This window comes from Ursus maritimus, unplaced genomic scaffold (genome assembly GCF_017311325.1).
Source record: "Ursus maritimus isolate PB19 unplaced genomic scaffold, ASM1731132v1 scaffold_21, whole genome shotgun sequence".
In the NCBI taxonomy this organism is placed as follows: Eukaryota; Metazoa; Chordata; class Mammalia; order Carnivora; family Ursidae; genus Ursus; species Ursus maritimus.
In genome coordinates this window covers 18,026,121-18,047,139 of record NW_024424564.1, presented here as the reverse complement: position 1 = coordinate 18,047,139, position 21,019 = coordinate 18,026,121, and the positions used below count along the sequence as shown (strand labels likewise).

Sequence of the window (21,019 nt, the reverse complement as noted above, 5' to 3'; positions counted from 1 at the left end):
CAGAACTATACAACCGCGGGGATATAGGTATGAGGAAGAACCTTTTAATTATCACATTAAATGTATGTCTTGAAAGTCTGATACATATAAACACGAAGTTTGTAAAATAAATACCTTCTGTTAAAATGTTAACAGTAGGGGAACTATATCACACTAGGCTTTCACTTAATAATAGATGAACAGAAATCACACATAGCATGTGTGAAACAAAGTATTTAACACATAAGTTTACCCTCAAGTTAAATCTTACCTGGAAAAAAAAAAAAAGTTAACTCCATCTAAAAGAACATGTTTTTCTTAAAACTTGTGCATAGACATTTTCAAAACAGATCATTAATTTGATAAACAGTTAAGTTAAAATAATTCATTAGCCCATACATTTATATTTGAAAACACGCATATGCCAGGGAATGAGCAAAATCAAACAGTGCCCAGGGAAAAACTAATTAACATTCTTGTCTTTAGGAAGTCTGGCATTTTTAAATGAAAAATTATCTTTGTGGGGGTACCTGGGTGGCTCAGTCAGTTAAGCATCCGACTCTTGATTTCAGCGCAGGTCAAGATCTCAGGGTCATGAGATCGAGCCCTAAGTTGGGCTCCACACAGCAGGGAGTCTGCTTAAGATTCTTTTCCTCTCCCTCTCCATTTGCTCCCGCACCCTGTACCCCCCACCTCTAAAATAAAAAAGAAAGAAAAGAAAGAAAGGAAAGGAAAGGAAAAGAAGAGAAGGGAAGAGAAGAAAAGAGAAGAGAAAAATATCTTTGTGGCGTGGTCCGAAGTGGAAATACAGTGTGGATTACAAAGACCGGTAAATGTGAAGGACGTGGCACTGAGATGCCTGGCTCCCAGGAGGGTAACCAGTAGCTCCAGGCCCTCCTCCTGGGACAGGGAGAGACAGTGTCATTTCCACACAGGAAGCAGAGCACCTCAGACAAAACTCTTTCCCACTCCAAGATCTGCCCCCATCAAATTTCCCCTGTGTGTAAACAGGTCTAGGCCAGGAGGTTCAAAGAGAACACAGCAAGAGACCAGGAGAGTGAATGATTGTTGACAGTGAGCAAGAGACTGTCAGGAGGCTAGACAGCTGAGAGGGACGCTGATGACAGACTACACTTCCCTTATTCATCTCCTGCCATTCACATCCCATAAAGGGTTGCAATCAGCATCCTGGGGCCCTCCAGCTGTGCTGAGCCCTGGGAACTGTGCCTGCGCTAGACCTACCCTAAGCCTTGCAGAGCTGAACAGACAGGCTCATTAGCTGGACCTATATTGGCAATAATAAAAGGCTTAATAGTGTTTGTTGACTCTGACCAATAGATATTCCTGCAAGAAAAGAACATTCCTTTGAATCTGAAAAATTAACCTCATTCTCTCTCAACATATTACAGTGCTATACAGCTCATCAGATATTAGATATTATAACAATGTAAATAACTGAATGTTTTATATACACATTAAACAAAGATTCCTATAACTTGATAGATTTTTTTTTCCTGAGGGAAGAAAAAAAATCAAATTCAGACTTCTTTACCTTCTGCCTTATTGTTTTTTCTCTTCATACCTGCTAGCTTGTCACATACATACAATCTCTAAAACGCACGGGACTCCATTTATGATTGCTAAATTGCCAGTGGGTGACAGGATTTTGAATTAGCCTATTTGTTATTATCCTGTGCATGTGCTCTGCTAACTAAAGTCATAAGACAAACAAGTTTGAGATAATTAGATGGTGCTGACTGTACCGGCAGTACGCACTTGACTTTCATGATTAATTCTGTATTGGAGACTACACATATTGTCCTCTGTGAAACACAGCACCGCAGTAGGAGAAAAAGTCCAGGGTCCCTAGTGACTACCAGTGTCAATTTCAACACTATTATCTTACCACGACTCCAATATCTTGGAAAAACTCTGAGGCAGCAGCCGATCAAAGGTTATGATCTATTTTAGATAAAAACTAAACTATAATGGGAAAAGGTAAAATCTAAAATCATAATCAATACTGACACCCACTGTGTTAATGAGCTGCGGTTATTACAATAACAATGGAGTCAGAAGGTTAAGGAAAGTATCTCTTCAAAGTGTGGTGATGAAGCGTTTAATCCAAAGAGAACATTTATGCAGGTGAAAATTTATTTTAAAAACATGTTCCCAGAGAGAAAATATTTAAAAGCTAATTTTAGGCCCACTCTATATATCACACAGACAACTTAATTTTACAAAAGGGTTCCTATTGATCTTTAGAAAATGAGAGAAAGAGGCCTGTTCTCCTCCTGCTGCTTGCTTGTCAAGGGGATGCGATATTCTCCATTTCCACCTTCTACTAGCCCTTTGTACTTTTAGACCTCAACCCACACCATGTGAGTATCTACTCTGGAGAAGATAATTTTAAGTGGGAAGAATCTGAACTATAACCTATCCCTAAACTGCTCTAGTCAGAAATGTCAGAAAAGGGGCGCCTGGGTGGCACAGCGGTTAAGCGGCTGCCTTCAGCTCAGGGCGTGATCCCAGCGTTCCGGGATCAAGTCCCACATCAGGCTCCTCCGCTGGGAGCCTGCTTCTTCCTCTCCCACTCCCCTTGCTTGTGTCCCCTCTCTCGCTGGCTGTCTATCTCTGTCAAATAAATAAGTAAAAAATCTTAAAAAAAAAAAAAAGAAAGAAAGAAATGTCAGAGAAGAAAGCCCATGTGGGTACGGTTTGAGATTCTATTGTCAACAGGATATGCGTGTGTGTGGAGTGAGGAACGTGTTCGTGAGGTATTAAAATATAAACTGAACACATTTCATATTGTAAATGTGTTCACACTCCATGCTTCAGTTACCTTATTTGCAAAATGCAGAATACAATATCTTTGATTATTAATATAAAGCACTTAGCACAGCGTCTCATATAGTTCGGTGAATATAAGTCTCCTTCCATTTCTGCCATATGTAGGGAAGCAAGTAACCCTCACTTATCCTGCATGGAAATGATGGAGACTCCATTTGGTGGACAGGCCTCATCACTTCCCCAGTGTTCTCTTTGAAGAGGATTCTTTTCTAGAAGTATGATCAGTGTACGAGGGTATCTAACTATTCTCTAATTGAAGAAGTCTCATGTTTGTTTCCTTATTTGTAAAGAAGTAAATGTTTTAAAAAATCAACTTGGGGCACCTGGGTGGCTCAGTCAGTTAAGCATCCGATTCTTGATTTTGGCTCAGGTCATGATCTCAGGGTCGTGGATTTGAGCCCCAAGTTGGGCTCCACCCTGAGCATGGAAACTGCCTGGGATTCTCTCCCTCTCCCACTGCCCCTCCCCACTCGCTCTCTCTCTCTCTCTCTCTCTCTCTCAAAATAAAAATCAACTCAACATTGTCTTCTGTGAAGACAAAGAAAAGGGGGGATTGTTCTTGGCACTATATAGAATATTGTTGTATGCTATCTTAAGTATCTTCTATGGCAGTCCTATTGAAATAGGTTTGAAATGATGAAGCAGATAGTAAGTAACAAATATCAAATAACAAATACCAAAAAATACTTCCTTCTTTTGCTGATAAAAAAGTCATCAGTCCTGAAAATAACGCATTGATCAATGGCAGGTTAATTAAGACTTCAAAGAGAGAGGATACCATGTGTTGTTTTGATGCATATTCCTTTAAAAATTGGTGACTATGGAGTAATTTTTCTCAAGACAGTCTCAGGTAGGTTAGCTATAAATCTAGGTCATTATATGTAAGAACCTCACACAGTATTTTCATTACAGAAATCTCGTAGAATTCCTGTGCTAACCTGTCTCACCCTGGCTGCAGGACTCAATCACACGTAGGCTGTGTGTGCTGGGACGGCTCTAGCTACAAAGGCCTGGCATCTCCTCGCTACAAGGCACATTCACAGCTGGGGACTTCAAATGACAGATTTATTTTAGAGTCAATTCTGTCTGCTGCTTGGACACAGGAGGATGTGATATGCGTGAATCTTATTCTTCATATATTTAGGGAACCAGAGGGCTAAGGCTCTTAACCAGCAGCATATTTACCAGAAATATGACCAAAATGACTATTTTCTCTTATAACTGATTTCTGTAAATATTATTGCCCATTTGCTAAAATGATGAAGCATTCACATGATTGATACTCTGCCTCATTTTCTTCTGGGTGTTTTGTAAGGTGGAGGCAGCAGGTCTTACAGGGTCGTCTTTCCATTTTCTCTGTTCAGTTCTATTTGTCTGTTATCTTGCGGCAAGGGGTGCTGAGAGAGAAGCTATGGCTCTGAGTTTAGAAGGACAGAAAGAATGAGACACAACGCCAATACTTCTTATTTCACCTCCTGCTAGCCCTGGGGTTTGATGCAGTACAAAGAGAATGAGGGTGTTATGGTTGAATGGTGTAGCGCTCCCCGACCCAGCCGACGTCCCAGTCCTAACCCCCAGCACTTCAGAACATGACCTGATTCAGAGATGGGGTCTTTACAGAGTTATTAAGTGAGGTCAGTAGGGTATGTGCTCATGTGATATGACTTACGTTCTTATAAGAAGGGGAAATCTGGACACAGACATACACAAAGGAAGACAATGTGAACCCAAAGACAGCAAATTTAATCCCAAGTGGGAGGCCTAGACAGGTCCTTCTCTCCAGGCCCTCAAGAGTTAAACCGACCAACACCTGTATCTTCTCCTTCTAGCCTCCACAACTGTGAGACAATACTTTTCTATTGTGTAAGCTCCCCAACTTATGGTTGTATGGCAGCCCTCGCAAACAGAGAATAAATGCCAGGCCTAAGAATCAGCAAACCGTGGCTCTGGACCAAATCCAAGTCATAGACCCTGTGAGCTAAGAATGTCCTTTATATTTTTACAGAGTTGAAAAAGCTTGTGACAATTTTTTTTTCTCTCTCATGATCCAGTTTCTTGATTTTGTCTCTTATCCTGCAAATCTTAAAATATTTTCTGCCTGACATTTTCCAGAAAAAAAATCTGCTGACCTTTGGCCTACGTAAGAATCAAGTTGAGTTCACTTTTAACCTTATCATTTAATTATTGGAAGTTCAGTTAACTTCACAGAGTTTTCTTAATATAGAATAAGTCTTTTTAACAATTCTCCTGATTTCACAGAATTAGGGTCATGGAGTAAACAAAAATGATATTGTGGAATAACTTAAGAAATGTAGAAAGGTCTATACACATATAATTGTATTTTTTTCCCCAGAAATATTAATATAAACTATATATACACCAAATTTCAAAAGTCCATACTTTATAAATTTTCTAAACTCAGAGATCAGTTCTGTGCTATTTTAGACAAAATCAAAACAGACTTCAGAACTTTTTTTTTTTTTTTTAAAGACCTTACCTATTTACTTGAGAGAGAGAGAGCATAAGCTGGAGGCAGAGGGAGAGGGAGAAGTAGACACCCCACTGAGTAGGGAGCCAGATGCAGGGCTCAATCCCAGGACCCTGGGATCAAGACCTGAGACGAAGGTAGATGCTTAACTTACTGACCCACCCAGACATCCCGTACTTCAGAACTTCTGAAGAAAATCACCTTTGGATATCCTAGTATTATACTTTGCTGTTTAAGTTTTGGTTTGAGGGGCACCTGGGTGGCACAGTGCATTAAACATCCGACTCTTGGTTTCAGCTCAGGTCATGATCTCAGGGTTCTGAGATTGAGCCCCTTGTTGGGCTCTGTGCTCAGCATGGAGTTTGCTTGAAGTTCTCTCTCCTTCTCCCTCTGACCCCCCCCCCCAACTTATGTGCTCTCTCTCTCTTTCTCAAATAAATAAATAAATCTTTAAGTTTCTGGTTTGAGTGACTTGGTCAAAATATTTTTAAAAAGACCACCAGCTAGAGTAAAATCAACAGATTGCACACCTTAAATGTACAAAATGTTATATGTCAATTATATCTGAATTTTTTTTTTTAAAAAGAGGCAAATAGCAATATTCTGGATGATATGGTTTTGAAAGACATTCACAGATGACAATTCTTCTCCATAAAGCCTTCAAATGTTAACATCATTCACTACATGCTTCTATTTAGACCTGTGCTTAAAAACAAAACAAAAAACAAAACAAAACAAAAAACAACCTCTCCACAAAATAAAGCATAAATTCATTCATTCACTCACTCATTCATTTAAGTAAATATTTATTGCATACTAGAAATGTATTAGGCTCAGTGCTAGATGCTGAAATCTATAAAATTGGATAGGACATGGCAAAAACCATCCTGACATGATGTGTAGAGCACTATATCATACAAGATGCACAAGATGAAATGGGGTTTCAGGACAACAGATGTATATTTTGTGACAAGAACTGCATTTGAAACTGGGGGTATAGTGTTGACTAGGACATCGTGCCTATCCTTGGATACATCATAGGCTTCTGGGAGAGACAGACACATAAACAGAGTCTTCAAAATACTACAGTAACCTGTAAGACTGAAATATACCTAGTGCACAAAGATGGTACAATAAGTCTACTAGGGTTGCGGGGGGAGTTCACAGAGGAGACAACACCTGAAGTGAATCTTCCAGAACAAGCAAGAATTATGAAGGAGGACAGAATGCGTATTCCATGTTGAGTATGGGATTCCAGGTCTAAGGAAAGGCAGGAATCAGCAGACTTAGTGGGGGGGGGGGGAGCAATCAATAGTTCGATATTTTCAAAGTGTAAACTGTGAGTCCTGGCAAGGCAAGAGACAAAGTAAAGCTGTGAGCAGAAGCAGGATGCCCAGGTTTGGAATAGAAGAAGGGAGGGAGGATACGGGTGTACTGGTAATTTTATAGACAAAGCATGTTAAGATGTAAGTAAAAGACTTAGGCAGTTAATATGCTTTTGGCTGTAGTGATTGGTTCAAGAATGTACATCTGATAAGGTTATCATATGTCCAATCCTAGTAACTCTTCGGAACCTGGCAGAAGCTTACTTCTCTCCCACTGGACTTGAACCTTGAATTATGTAGGACTGAGAATAAGCTGCCCTAATTAGTGGAGCATTAAGCCTACCTATGCAAAATACCGCAGTTAGGACAAGAGATAAGGAAAACTGGATACTACATCCAACGACATCCAAACTCAGAACTACTTAAGGACTTCGCAGTTATGGGAACAATGCATGCCTTTTTTTTCTTAAGTCAGTTTTCATAAGATTTTCTGTCACTTACAATCATAAAAGGCCTAAGAGTGTAACCAGTTATTATTAATATTTCATACAACTTGTAAGTATAAAAATGAGGCTAAGAGAGGCCAATGGCTTCGCTGGGATCAAAACAAAGAATCCAAACTCAAAAAACCTTTTTATTAACCAATTTTGCTAACTTCTATCTCACAATATTATATTTTCTCCAAATGTATACTGCTAATAGTGATTGAATGACTTGTGGTCAGTAAGCACATGGCAGACGTATGGGGAACGAGAGCGTAAATGATGGTCCTGATCAGATGGACTCACACCTCGTTGCCAGGATTATAGGATCAAGTAAGGGGGAAAACTGGGAATCTTTATTTTTACCATGCAAACCTTATTTAATTACTTTGTGTTCAGCCCTAAACTGTACCCTGTGTCCTAACAAGATGCCATATTTTTCCCTCTCCAGAGAATAATCTCCAGCCTTTTGCTCTGCTAGAAAAGGGACAGTTGCCCAGTTATTCATGGGTTGGGCTGGGCTGGGAATCTGGGGATATGATTATTTCTTAAATACCCTTTGATCCAATTCCTCCCATTTTTACTTCACATATATCCTTACATCCCAAGGTAACCAATCCTAAAATTCCCAAGCCTTTTGGGGTGCCGACAGTGTGAACTGTATTGCTTCTTGACTTTACCCACAGCATTTCATAGTGCGCTCAGTGCTTTCCTGCAGCTACTAAATCAATCACTGTTCTCCCTCTGTTCTGCCTCATTCACAGTTTTTTTGTTTTTTTTTTTTTAATTGTTGCCCTCTGTATTCTGGTTCTTGTGGCTTTATATATTTAAGAAAATCTTTTCACTGATGTATTTGTAGAGTTTTTTGTAGCATTAGAGCTGCTATGATATTTGAATGTGAAAATATTCCTGCTATAAAATCAGCAGTACCAAAGTATTCTAAGAATCTGGCAGTTAATTAGAATCTGAACAGCCTTTCTATTGGTTTTTATGATGATCAGCCTGTTCAAGCCACTAGCCAATCAAACTGGCTTAGAAAAGAAGATCAGGGGACAACTAAATCACCAAGTCAAAATTGAAGCTGGAAAAGATTTTTAAAAAATCAATATGATTTTTAAATCCACTTATTTGTTTTACTTCACCTGTCCAAAATTATTTTTACTCTTTTTTTTTTTATGTTGGCTCCACAACCAGCATGGAGCCCAATTCACAGTTTAAACTCATGACCCTGAGATCAAGACCTGAGCTGAGATCAAGAGTTGGGCGCTAAACCAACCGAGCCACCCAGGTGCCCCTATTTTTACTTTTATCTAGTAAATATTTGGGTTGTCGAGCAGACCTGGATTGTACAAAGCATCTGGGATCAGAGTAGAATATACTGTTAGAGAAATAAATAATAGAGTTTTGTTCTGTAAGAAATAAGGTATCTCTGGATATTTAATTAAGTTTGAAGAAGAAACACAGTTTCAGTTAAAAGTGTTTACCTCAGCAGCAAAATCTAGCTGACAAAATATTGTAAAAGTAAAATAAATTCATGAATCCTAAGAATGTACAAAACCTAAATATATACTTGAAATTTAAGAAAAATCTAATGCAAAAATAATTTATAAAATTTAATCTTAAGGAATGAGATTTACATGGAAAAGTAAAAATTAAATTCCAAATGTACATATACGTACACACATAGACACACACATGCACATGTAGACATACAAGGCATCCTTTTCTATAAGCTCAACATTTGATCCCTTTAGAAAACAATACATGGATATAGACATACAACCAGATAGGTAAGATTCTGCTAATGCCTTTGCCAATTCAAACAGAAATTTGATGACTGTCTTAAATTTAATGGTTGATTATACAAACTCCTTAGATATAATTCATTCCACAGCCCAGAATAGCGTGCAATCATTACAAGTCATAATTTAAAGTGATATTTAATACTATGTGTGTAAGTTAATACAATTGTGTAAGTTAAGAAAGCAGGATAATATCTCATCTAGATGGTATGATCCAAACTGTGTAAATGGAGAGGTGAGCATGCTTTGGAGGAAACACATCAAAGCCATATTCTTAGTTGTGTGCGGTTGGGCAGGAAATTATTTTTAGATTCTTCTTTATGATTATATGTATTCTGTGAATTTTCCTCAGTAATCACAGGAAAGCTTTATATAATAACAAAATAACTATTTAATTCAGAAAACAAATACTCATTTGTAATGAAAACACTTATATTTGCAACTTATCTGAAAAAACATATGGAAGTTCTTCTAACGCTGAAAAATCCAGCTCATTGCAAACAACTGTAACAATTTCAAACACAAATTAAGTCAAGCAAGGAAAAAGAATATAAACAGAGCACATGTGACTCCATTAAACAAGTCCATGCCACCCACTCTATACAGCTGGAGTGAGGAAGATGAAGAATTCATCAGCTGCCAGCCAGAAGCCCTCAGTTTAATGATCCCAAATTGAATGTCTTACCCCATTTGTTGCTAAAAAAAGCATTCATCCCTAGTTCTTGCAGGGAAAGAAACACACACACACACACACACACACACACACACACACACACGTGTTTCATGTTATAGATGCAACTTTTTAAATCAAACTAAGCAATTAAATTAGTTGATACAGTCTCTCCTATTTTGATGCTCTTTGTGGAAAAAAAATCACGTACTATAAAAGGCCCACATTGCTTTTCCCTTCATATAAATACTCTTTTAATATTTTTCTGTATATAACCTGAATATATTTTTCCCCGTTCCATTTTTCTAATGTTTCCTGGAGCCTGTAAGAAATAAATATGTCAACAGACATTAGGGTTTCAAGAGATATCTTATCTATCTAGAACAAAACACTGCTAAATTGTTTAACTCATATTAACAAACTAACCAGCATTTGAGAAGCTCTAACACATGTGAAAAGATTGTTGTCAATTTTTGTTTTTAGGTTTATCAACAATCTGCAATAGAATAGAATATGATTTATATATTGAGGGAACTTATCAACCTTTATGAAGTTGAATAAAATATATCTATTCATATTTTATAGACATGTTTAGACTAAAATAGAAAAAAGAAAGAATTTACAAAATCTGACAATGTACATCCGGGCACGATGAAAACATTTATCTAAATTAATAATGTTATGAATAATAGTAAGAGCACAGGAACTGGATTCAAACCCTACCATTACAGTTAATTAAGAAAGTGTTTACAGGCAAGTTTCTTAATCTAAGAACTCTTCGCCTCATAAAATGGCAGTAATAAAACCCACTTCATAGGGCTGTTGTAAAGATAAAATATAACAATGTATTTAAGTAATAGGGCATGTTGGCTACACATAACTAGTCCTCAATGCTGATAGTTATTATAGCTAAATTTTATTATAACAACCCTGACTCTCCCTCTCCATCCTCCTCCTTACCATCTTCATAAGATTATAGTAAATTGTTTTGGAAGGAGCTTAGGTAAAACTACTGCATAAATAAGAGTACTGAGGACCACCTCTTCTGTTAGAAGAATATCCTATAATGGCTAAGTTTAGCTTTGGCCAAGTTCAACGTCAGGAGCAGTCCTTCAAAGAGGTGGTAGAGCTCAGAGCTACCTGGATGCATGTTTTGAAAAATATTAAAAGGTATCTCAAACAGAAATATCTACCACTTGGGCTAGTTGATTGTCCAAGTACCCTTTCGATCTCAATGGCCTTTTAAACTTTCATCATCTCTAATTCCTCTGAACACAGGGTCCCCCAGGATTGAGCACAGTGCTTGGTAGGGGGTAGGTTCTCAATAGTGTTTCTGGTGTGAATTAGTTCTAGAAGGGGTATTACTTATAAGTACTGGAAGTTTAGGGGCGCCTAGGTGGCTCAGTCGGTTAAGTGTCTGCCTTCGGTGCAGGTCATGATCCCAGGGTCCTGGGATCGAGCCCCATGTCAGGCTCTCTGCTCAGCGGGGAGTCTGCTTCTCCCTCTCCCTCTGCCTGCCGCTCTGGCTACTTGTGCTCTCTATTTCTCTGTCAAATAAATAAAATAAAATCTTTTTTTCAAAAAGTACTAGAAGTTTAAAAGATTATTCACAATGAGGCCAGTTAATTCTGAGAACTAGAATCCAGGAGAGAAGTTCGGCAGCAGTTCATAAGTCTGTGATGGTGAGCAAGGTGTCAAAGGGAAGTTAGAAGGGCAAATAAAACTTTTTCTACATCTCTAATATTTTGCACGGGTCTCTTTCTACCTAGAGTAAAGAAACAAGAGCAAAAAAGGCAGGCCATTTTATTATGAAGTGAAATAATTAAATTTACTTTATCTATTTCCATCTCGGTCTATTAATCTTTTCTGTGTTTGCTTTTAATTACAATGGAAAGACAGTAAGCTAATGAAGGAAATACTTAAGATACGGGACTATACTGATTCTGTGATTATACCAGAACAAATCAACATGGAATAGGATGAATTATTAGAGTGTACACACACTAGTGACAAGCATCACGAATCTGACCCTCGAGATATTTGCTTGATGGCTTAAGAGAAATCTCTGTTGCCTTCACTTCTCTTTGGAGAAGTTGTGGAAGTATCAAAGGCCTCCCATCCTTAGAAATGACTCCTCACGTGATTTTGTGAATTTGCCATGACTCCCTTTTGTAAAGGCAGTACAGGATTCTGCACACTGATACTAACTGTAGATTTAGGGCAAAGGAATCCAAAATATACCACTGTGAAGAGTTTCATTTTTTCTGAACTCCCCTTATTTGCCTAAAAGCAGAGCCTCCTAAAATAATTCATAAATTATAAATCCCCTCCCTGAGAGTTCTGTAACCAGAGAAGATTGACTCCTGTCACCGGAGATGAGAAGGACAGGAAATCACCTAAACAGACATTGTTACAAAACTATCATACCTCCCATCTTTTCTTCTAAGTGTCCTTTTATTTTTCCCAGAAGTCCTATGTTTCCCAGAAGTCCTTCTTCCACTCCCTTCCCCTATTAAGAGTGTAAATCCTAAGAGTTCTCAACACAAGGAGAATATTTTTTTTCTTCTTTACTTGTTATCCTATCTTTACGAAAAGATGGATGCTAGCTGAACGTATTGTGGTCATCATTTCACTATACATATCACCATGCTGTATCCCTTAACTTGTACAGTGATGCATGCCAATTATTTTTCAATAAACCTGGGGGGAAAACAGATGGTATTTAAGTCCAAATTCGAACTGCCTCCTTGAGTCACATTTTCTGTCACTTCTCACATATATACATGAATAAAAATCTGTCTTATTCCTTGATAAGTTCTTTTGCAGTGTTATTTGCAGGTCCCCAATCCCTGAACAAGAGAAATATATTCAGGTTATATACAGGTGGTCAAGGACCACCCCCAACAAGGGATTTAGTATGACTAGTGTTTCGTCCTAGGCTTCCCTTGATATATTGAGTTATAATGACTGATAACCTGAGGGCCATGTAAAAATCATGACAATCCCTTAACGCCTTTTGTAAACTCTTCCATCAACTGTGATTTCAGCATCTGAACTGCAGTATCACAAATCAAGCCAATCTGTCAGTTAGTACAATACAAAAATAACAATTTCTAAGATGTATTATGCTTTTACATTTTCAAAAGTTCATGATTCAACACACAAAAATCAGTAAAAAATATGAATAGTTAAACTGATTAGTTTACAGTTGAAATGAACAATCATAGATTTAAGAATATGCTTTAGATAGCAACATAATAACCCACAATGGGCCTGGATTTGTGGAATTTTGTTCATTTTCCAAGAAGAATTTGTCACCTGGAGGTTTATCTTCCTCTCCTTTGAGACTCATTCTGTCATTATATTGACTTGATGGTCATGTGGACAAATCATCTTAATAACCAAATTTTGACTTCTATGACCATTTTGCTCGAGTAACTCAGGCTATCCCTTGTACCTTGCTCGATCATGCAGGAGAGCACTACCTCTCAAACGTTAAACTTCATACCGTTTTATTTCATTCTTTGGAATGAACCTTCTTCAATTATTTGTCCATGGAATTTGACAGTGTTGCCTCATTCCTCTACTCTCTATTTCAAAAATATCAGTTAGCCCTATTTCTTCTTCAGTTCTCTGCCTCTTCAGTGGTTACTCTCCTTTTATTCACTCTTTAAATGTCAAGGGTTCGTTCTCAGAGCTTGTTTCCCCACTCTGCATCACAGATACAAATGTGCCCTTAGCCTGCACAGTGCTGATTCACAGAGTGGTTTAAGCAAAATTAATTAGTTACCATCTATATAACAGACATCAGGCCAGCATCACTGAGGGAGGCTATGGCTGGGAAACTGACCTGAGATCATCCTGTCTTGCATTGCAAACTTGGAAATGTGCTCGAATAGTTTTGCCTAAATTACTAGGCTGGCTTCTCATGACTGGTGGCATTTTCTTTCTGTACAGCTGATATCATCACCAGAGTATCTCTGTGGGAAAATTTAAGGCACTAGGAAGTTCACATAACCATACGTGAGAACGCACACGGTCTCTTGCTTTATATAGGCTTCTCTGTAATTTCCTACATTATCTGCCATTGAAGAAAATGTATATCTTTAACTATCTATTGATCTTATAGACCTATTAACTCAGTTACCAATATGTAAAAATTGGGAGATTTCTCACAGAATTCCAGACTCTGATTTTACTTGAAAAATCAAATGGTCTGGCAATCGTTAGCCCCTCCTTTCCACATTTCTGCCTTTCCACAGACAGCAACCTCTAGAGCTAACGGTGGCTGCCCCCTTTAGACTGGCCATGTTTAACATATCCCTCTGTTTCATTCATTTCATGTGTTCTTCCTGACCCTGAAGGATTTGAGCTTAATAACACACATATTATATATAGTCAGTACTTCAATCCAGCATTTATACAGGGACTAACCTATGTCTCCAAGGATAAAACCACCTGGGAGTTACACAGTGGGATGGATTGAATGGTGCCCCTCTCCCCCCAAATTCGTATGTCGAAGCCTTAACTATCAATGTGACTATATTTGAAGAAGGGCCTTTACAGAGGTAATTAAAGTTAGATGATGTCATAGTGGTGCCTACTCTGATAGAATTGATGTCCTTGTACCAACAGGAAGAGATGTGAGAGAGCTTCCTCTTTCTCCCCAAGGGAGCACAGAGGAAAGGCTGTGTGAGGACATAGCAAGAAGATGGCCGTCTACAAACCAGGAAGAAAGCTCTCACCGGATAATGACTTTTCCAGCACTGTCCTCGTGGATGTGTAGCCTTCAGTGCATATCTGTTGTTTAAGCCACCCAGACTGTGTATTTTGTCAAGGCAGCCTGAGCAGAGTACTATACACAGACCAAACCCAGGTTCCTTGAGAAATGGTGTCTCCATTCCCACTCTCCAGCTAGGAGCTCATCTGTTTTCACCTGGACTTTTGTAGTCACTTCCTGAGCAGTCTTCCTGTCTTTGCACCATGTCTCTTTGCTATTTGCTGTGGGTGAGTTATTATTAAAATACAATCCATATAACACATGCTCTTACTTTGAAATTTAAAAAGAAAACTAATTAAAATTAGTAAAATAGCCCTTTTTCACTTATAGGTCCAAATACTCTAGAACAACCCTCCAGGTCCTTTGTTGTCATCCTTGCCCACATTCCCAGTGCACTAGCAAAATCCCATTATTAATGGGTCTGACAAAGACTCTTTGACCAAACTTTACCCAGGCTCCTCTGCAGTCTCTTCTTGATTAGGTCTTGACTTTGACCCATTGTTGGGCCTGCAGAGCCCAGTCTGAGCAAGAATACTGCCTGCTAGGGCATTTTAGAGAGCTTCCTCCACCTTGATATGTGAGCACCTGGGATATCTGGTTGTAGTCCTCAACCCCCACATGAATTATCTGATCACCCTGGCCTCTTTTTGGCAAGAATCTTAAGTGGGCTTTGCAAGAATCCGCATACTCTTGATGTCTCCTCTTAGTAATTTTGCATCCACCGATCCCCTCATTCTGCTTGTTGGCTATGAATCCCCACGTGTTCCTGTTGTATTCAGAACTGAGCCCAGTTGTATGCTAAGGTCTCTTTCCCCCAGTTGCAACAGCTCCTTATGAAATCTGTTTTCAATGCTTTAATAACTGCCCACTTCCGTTTTTCTGCAACATCCTCTTAAACTAAACTCCTCTATGCTTCTATGCTCTCCCCTCCCACATTTCTTCAGATTTCTCCCAGGCCATATGTCAAAAAGTATTACGGTTTCTTTATGGCCCCACTTAAATCAGACTGCTTTTTGAAGTATTTCCTTACACTCCCAGGTAGGAATAATCACTTCCCTTTGGGGCGCTTCTAAGACACTATGTATATACATCTATTATGACTTAATTTTATTATCTGTTTATTTTTTGCTTACCTTATTCTGTTGACCATTAAACCCAGGATCTTTCATCTTTATTGTTCTGTTTTGTTTTTACCCGAGGTGCTACTATGCTGTCATGCACTTAGGAGGTAATTATATATTTATTTTTCAAATATTTGTTAATATTTGTTAATGCAAGCAGGGAAGCTAGTGTCAGGACAGTAATAGGAGTTAATAAAAACCAAAACAACAACTATTCCCCACCTTTCTCCCCCCAAATTACCATCTAAATATAGTGTAGCCCAATTGTATCAGTGTATATGAATTAGGATTGACTTCATTATAACTGGAGCCATATGGATAAAGCCCACACATTTTAACTGTCTGTTATGAATTTATTTGTGAAGTTCCCAGAGCATCTCCAACATGTCTACAAGGATTAGTCCCATTCTGTAATCTTTTTTTGGTCAGTATAGTAAGGAAATGGGGATGGTGTTGGATTGATATGGAAAATGAAGGAACTGCAATATCTTTGAGTAATAAAATACTTGAGATACACTACGGTTGTCTGTTGGAAGCCGTCCTCTTTTCCTTGGGGCCATTTCAATCTGCTGAGAAGAAGATTTCAGCTGTTCTCTACTGTCCATCACATTTTAGCCAAACTTTGATTAAAGGGGAACATTATAACCTTCACGAAAGTAACACAAGCAATTCGAATCCATTGCTATCCTAGCCAGCTGGCTACTTTGCTCTTATGTAATGCATTTTCACTGATCACAGCTTATAGAAAAAATGTCTATGAAATATGAAAAATTAATAAAACACCGCTGGTTTTTTTTTTTTTTTTTTGCTCTTAAGCTTTTTTTTTAATCAGTGAGCTATTACAAGCCTTACATTTACCAATTTACTAAAATGAACCAAGCACTAACATTATTCGTTTTATTTAAAAGACCTCTGACTAAGGTAGCTGGGAAACTGTTAAGTACAGGAGGTAAAGGGCCCAAGTCCTTGTACTATCATAACCACTAAATGAAGGCTTTAGGCAAAATCAGCATTTCTTAAAATATCACAGGAACCAATTATTACAGAGAAAAAAGTGAGGAAATCAGTGATTAAAAAAAAAAGCTTTTAGGGAGCACTGAATTAAATCAAGTTGAACAGTTTTTAGTTTAAAGTACAGGACTTCTCAGTATCTTTTTCGAGTAAAACTAAGCAAAGAGGTATCACCTTAGAGCTACTCCTGCCTATCCTCTTTGGAATGGATATCAGAATTTAAAAAGCATTGTGAAACAACATCCTGGACGAGGAGATTTTTAAATTAACAGAAGGACTTCCACAACTATAATATTTAATACTATGCATTTTAAAATTATGTACATCCCAAATCACTTCCTGAATATAGGATTTTAAAAGAGCTTCAGTCTTATCTGTAATAAAAGACAAACTCCTATCTCTGCTGATAGCAGGATTTTCTCTATGACCTTATTGGTGTTTAATATATACAAGTGATTAAAGTGGTTTTTGTATTCTCTCAATTCTACCATTCTTTCAAAAATGCAATTCTCAGAAGCTGAATCTAACAAAGGGAAACAATTTATTTCTGGTACAACATGTCATTATTTGATCTAATTTAAAGATTAGTGCCAGTGTTATTTTGATATTCTCTTTCTCTTGACAGAGCACAGCTAAGAAAAATGAATAAAAACTTTAAAATGTCATTTTTTTAATGTTTAAATGTTTATGCAAGTGTTCATGTTTTCATGAACCTGGCATCTAGTTGTTAATTTTAAGACAGTGATTTGCTAACTTGAGTAGCTGTAAGAATCACCTGGAAGGCCTGTTGAAGATTGCTGGGTCCACCCCAGAATTTCCCCTTCAGTAAATCTTGGATAGAGCTAATCTGCATTTCTATCAAGTTCCTAAGCAATGCAGATGCTGCGGATTTAGTTCCCACACTTTAAGAACCACTGTTTTCACGGGTCCTAATTTATTAGACACACCTCTGGGTTTTCCCACTGGTCTGAGGTTCCTCAGTCAGCAGCAAGGAGAGCTGGTTCTCCTAACTAGGTCCAAAATAAGGCTCCTCTCTATTGATTCCTAGGTTCTGCCACCACAATCTCATTTCCTAAGGACCAACAGACTTTCCCCCTCCTTTAATATTTTCCACCATCAGCTAAGAATGTGTAGGTCCTTAGTTTCAAAATGTAGTCCAGACTGTGGCTTTCTTCCCCTCGAATCACTGCTTTCTGCTTTTCCACATAACCCCTTCCCTCTCTTATGTAATATCCTTGCAGAATGTTGGCTCTGGCCTCATTTGCCTCTCTACCCAGTTGAACTCTATTGCTGGCCATATATGAATATATAGCTTATATTCATTCCTTTGTTCTTTCACTCCACACGCATTTGCTAAAGGCTCAAAATATAACGAATATGACAAAGGTTCTGCATTCGTGGGCTTCCATTGTAATGGGGGAGACATAAGATCAACATGTAAACAAGTAAGTATGATCTCTTCCAGGAGTGATGGGGTACATTGAAGAAAATAATATAAGGTAATGGGTAAGAAAGTGACTGCAAATCAAATGTATCTTAGCCTCTCTGGAATCACTTCTCTGAGAAGGCAGCATTCCGCTGAAACTGAAATGTTGTGATGGAGGAAATAATGCAGCGAATATAGAAAAGGGCATTCCAGACAGAGGAAGCATCAGTGCAAGAGCAGAAAGAAGTCCAGGATGGTTGGAAGAGTCAGGAAGGGAAAATGATTGAAGAGTTCCAGTTGGTGGTGGGGAGGCAAAATTTTTCATAATCCTTTTGTAACCACCTGCTTCTCTCACACACCCTGGTCTACAGACTAGGATATGTCTATACAGACTAGGATATGTCTATACAGACTAGGATATGTCTATACAGACTAGGATATGTCTATACAGACTAGGATATGTCTATACAGACTAGGATATGTCTATACAGACTAGGATATGTCTATACAGACTAGGATATGTCTATACAGACTAGGATATGTCTATACAGACTAGGATATGTCTATCCTAGGCTCCTAGTGGAAACTGTCCGCTGGCCAACAGGAGTTAAAATATCAACAGCATTATTTAAAGAGCATTTAGAGCCCAAGTGCCTTCCTTGCCTCAGCTCAGTAGATGGCTGCCACGTCTTTCTCACCCCAGTAGAGGCCTGAGGTTTCATTTTCTGGAGAGGTCTCTGAACTATAGGATACGAGGCACATACCCAAACCCTTAACCCCTCACTCCTAACCCCAACCCTAGCCCTAACCCTCTGGAGAGGTCTCTGAACTATAGGATACCAGGCACATACCCTCACCCTAGATCTGAGAGAGTGACTTCCTGAACACATGATAAGAAAAATTGAGAAACAGCCTACTTATCCTGAAAAAGATCCCAAACATGTAAAAATTGGTGGTATTTCTGAGAATGGGTGTGAAGGTAGAGATAAAAACAGAAGGACTAATTGAATATCTATTTCAAGAGTATTTAAGCCCCAAATCCCTCTCCCCTCCCCACCAAAATATATCAATAGCATTTGAGTGAGGAGAAACTGACTAATACCAGAATTCAAGCCTTTTGAGTCGGCTATGTTAAAACGCACAATGAGGTGTGCACAGTTCTTACTTCAGAATGTGGATACACTAAGTTACGTTTTGTCTCTTCCTCAATGCTGACTTTAGTAAAGGTATTCATATGTCATAGTTTTGGAAATGGCAATCCCTTCCTGATGAATAAAGTCAAAATTCTGAGTGAAGAGAGGGCAAAATCAGATCAGAAGTATATCTTACAATATTAGTTTACAAGAACAATATTTTCTAACAGCAGTGATTCTGATCAAATTGACAAAATGACTTCCAGCAAATTAATAACTAACCTATGAAGCAAGCATACACACACACACACCTTTAAACAATCTGAAATAATTACAAAACAGAAATTCACCTAAAGCAAGAGTTTTACGCTTTCAACAAACCCTTCAAGAAAAGCATCAAGTTTATTGTACCTGATAATTTGAATTATGTTTAAATCTTTGTATCATTAGCCTTCAGGTAAATCTGAGAATATCCAAACCAATCAGCCAGGGCTCTTTTCAAGGAAAGAACATAAGTCTATGTGCATCATTTTGCTTTTACAGATAATAAAATTGGCTTCCATTTAACTGAAATTGTTAAATATTCTTACCAATGCAGTATATAGAGCTAAACATGTCTTGTAAGAAAAACCACCTTAGTTTTAAAAATATTTCAAAATAATTGTTATATTGAAATAAAAAGTCCTTTGATGTATACTGTAAAACTCCTTAGATCTTATTTATGAAATTGCTTTATGCAGTTCTCACCATTGTACATGCTGATAGCATTACCTGTCTGCATCCACTGTCACATCATGAACTCCTCTCTGGATGACATCTCTGCAAGTGGCTGTGTCTGGTATTCGGTTCAGACTTCTAGTATACAGGTTGAGCCCTCCATCTGTCATGTACCTGAAAATAAAGGTGTAATTAATCAACATAAAATTAAATGATCTCATCTGTATAATTTAACTTAATAAACAGTGTTCACAAATTTCAATAATTATGCAAATGTGCTTTATTACAGTTTTTTTTTCTATATAAACATTTTACTCACCAGGAAAAATTAGAGTATTTTTAAGTTTATTAGGAAATCAATCTTGCTTACTACAACAAATAACTAACATATGTAAAACCTTCATTTTTCCACCCTTTTGTTATCAAAATTTTGAAGAGGCTTGGAGATAATTTAACTCTTAGAAAAATAAGAGCAAGATCATTTCATTTTGCAAATACCATTTTTGAAGCACTGAAGGTCATAGGAAATAACGGAATATTAGTGAACTTAAAATTAGATTAAGTTATTAGGTAAGTAAAATGTATGCTACCAATTGGCCACAAGGATAAAATAATAGCCAAGATGCATTAAATGGTTACAATGTTGCTAGGAGCTGTTCTAAATAGCTTAGATGTAATAACGTTACTATTACCACATTAGAGAAAGAAAGTACATAAGCACAAAAGGGTTAAGTAACACAGTGTTACTCAACCAGTCATGGCAGAACTAAGACATAAATCTAGAAATTTGACTCCAGAAAGATCTTAACCACCATGCATTACTATTTGAAGTGAAGGGCCACATTGTCTGACCCACTTTGTGTCTTTGAGAACTACTCCCCCGCCATCACGGGACCACCACCATCGCACAGGGACGGTGGACCGGAATAGTTACATTACTACTGGTAATCCTGCTTCCTTGGCTGTGGAGGACTAGGACTCATGGTTTAATCTCCTACCCCATGCTGGGCTAATCAGATTCTTCTTTCTTGAGAACTAGGATTAAAAGACAGCTCCTCAGTCTTTCTGTGTGAATAGAGTTGATGATAATGAATACCCAGGAGATGTATTTCTCTCCCCCAGATGTAAGGAGCCACAGAGAAAGCTGGTCAGCAAAGTAAAAACAATGACCCAGGTGCACAAAAGGAAGCAGAGACACTTGACCACGTGGTTTCAACTTCACAACTTATCCTTGG

At 38.0% G+C, this 21,019-nt stretch overlaps 1 protein-coding gene across 2 annotated transcripts in view; it reads right to left on the bottom strand.

Annotated features, from left to right (window-relative positions):
• The window catches only part of NAV3 (neuron navigator 3), a 340,442-nt gene that overhangs the window by 119,972 nt on the left and 199,451 nt on the right, over positions 1-21,019 (bottom strand). For both annotated transcript variants that reach the window (XM_008684333.2, XM_008684334.2), the window contains exon 12: positions 19,839-19,958. In XM_008684333.2, coding sequence (XP_008682555.2) covers positions 19,839-19,958 — 120 coding nt within the window. The remainder of the gene's footprint in view (positions 1-19,838; positions 19,959-21,019) is intronic.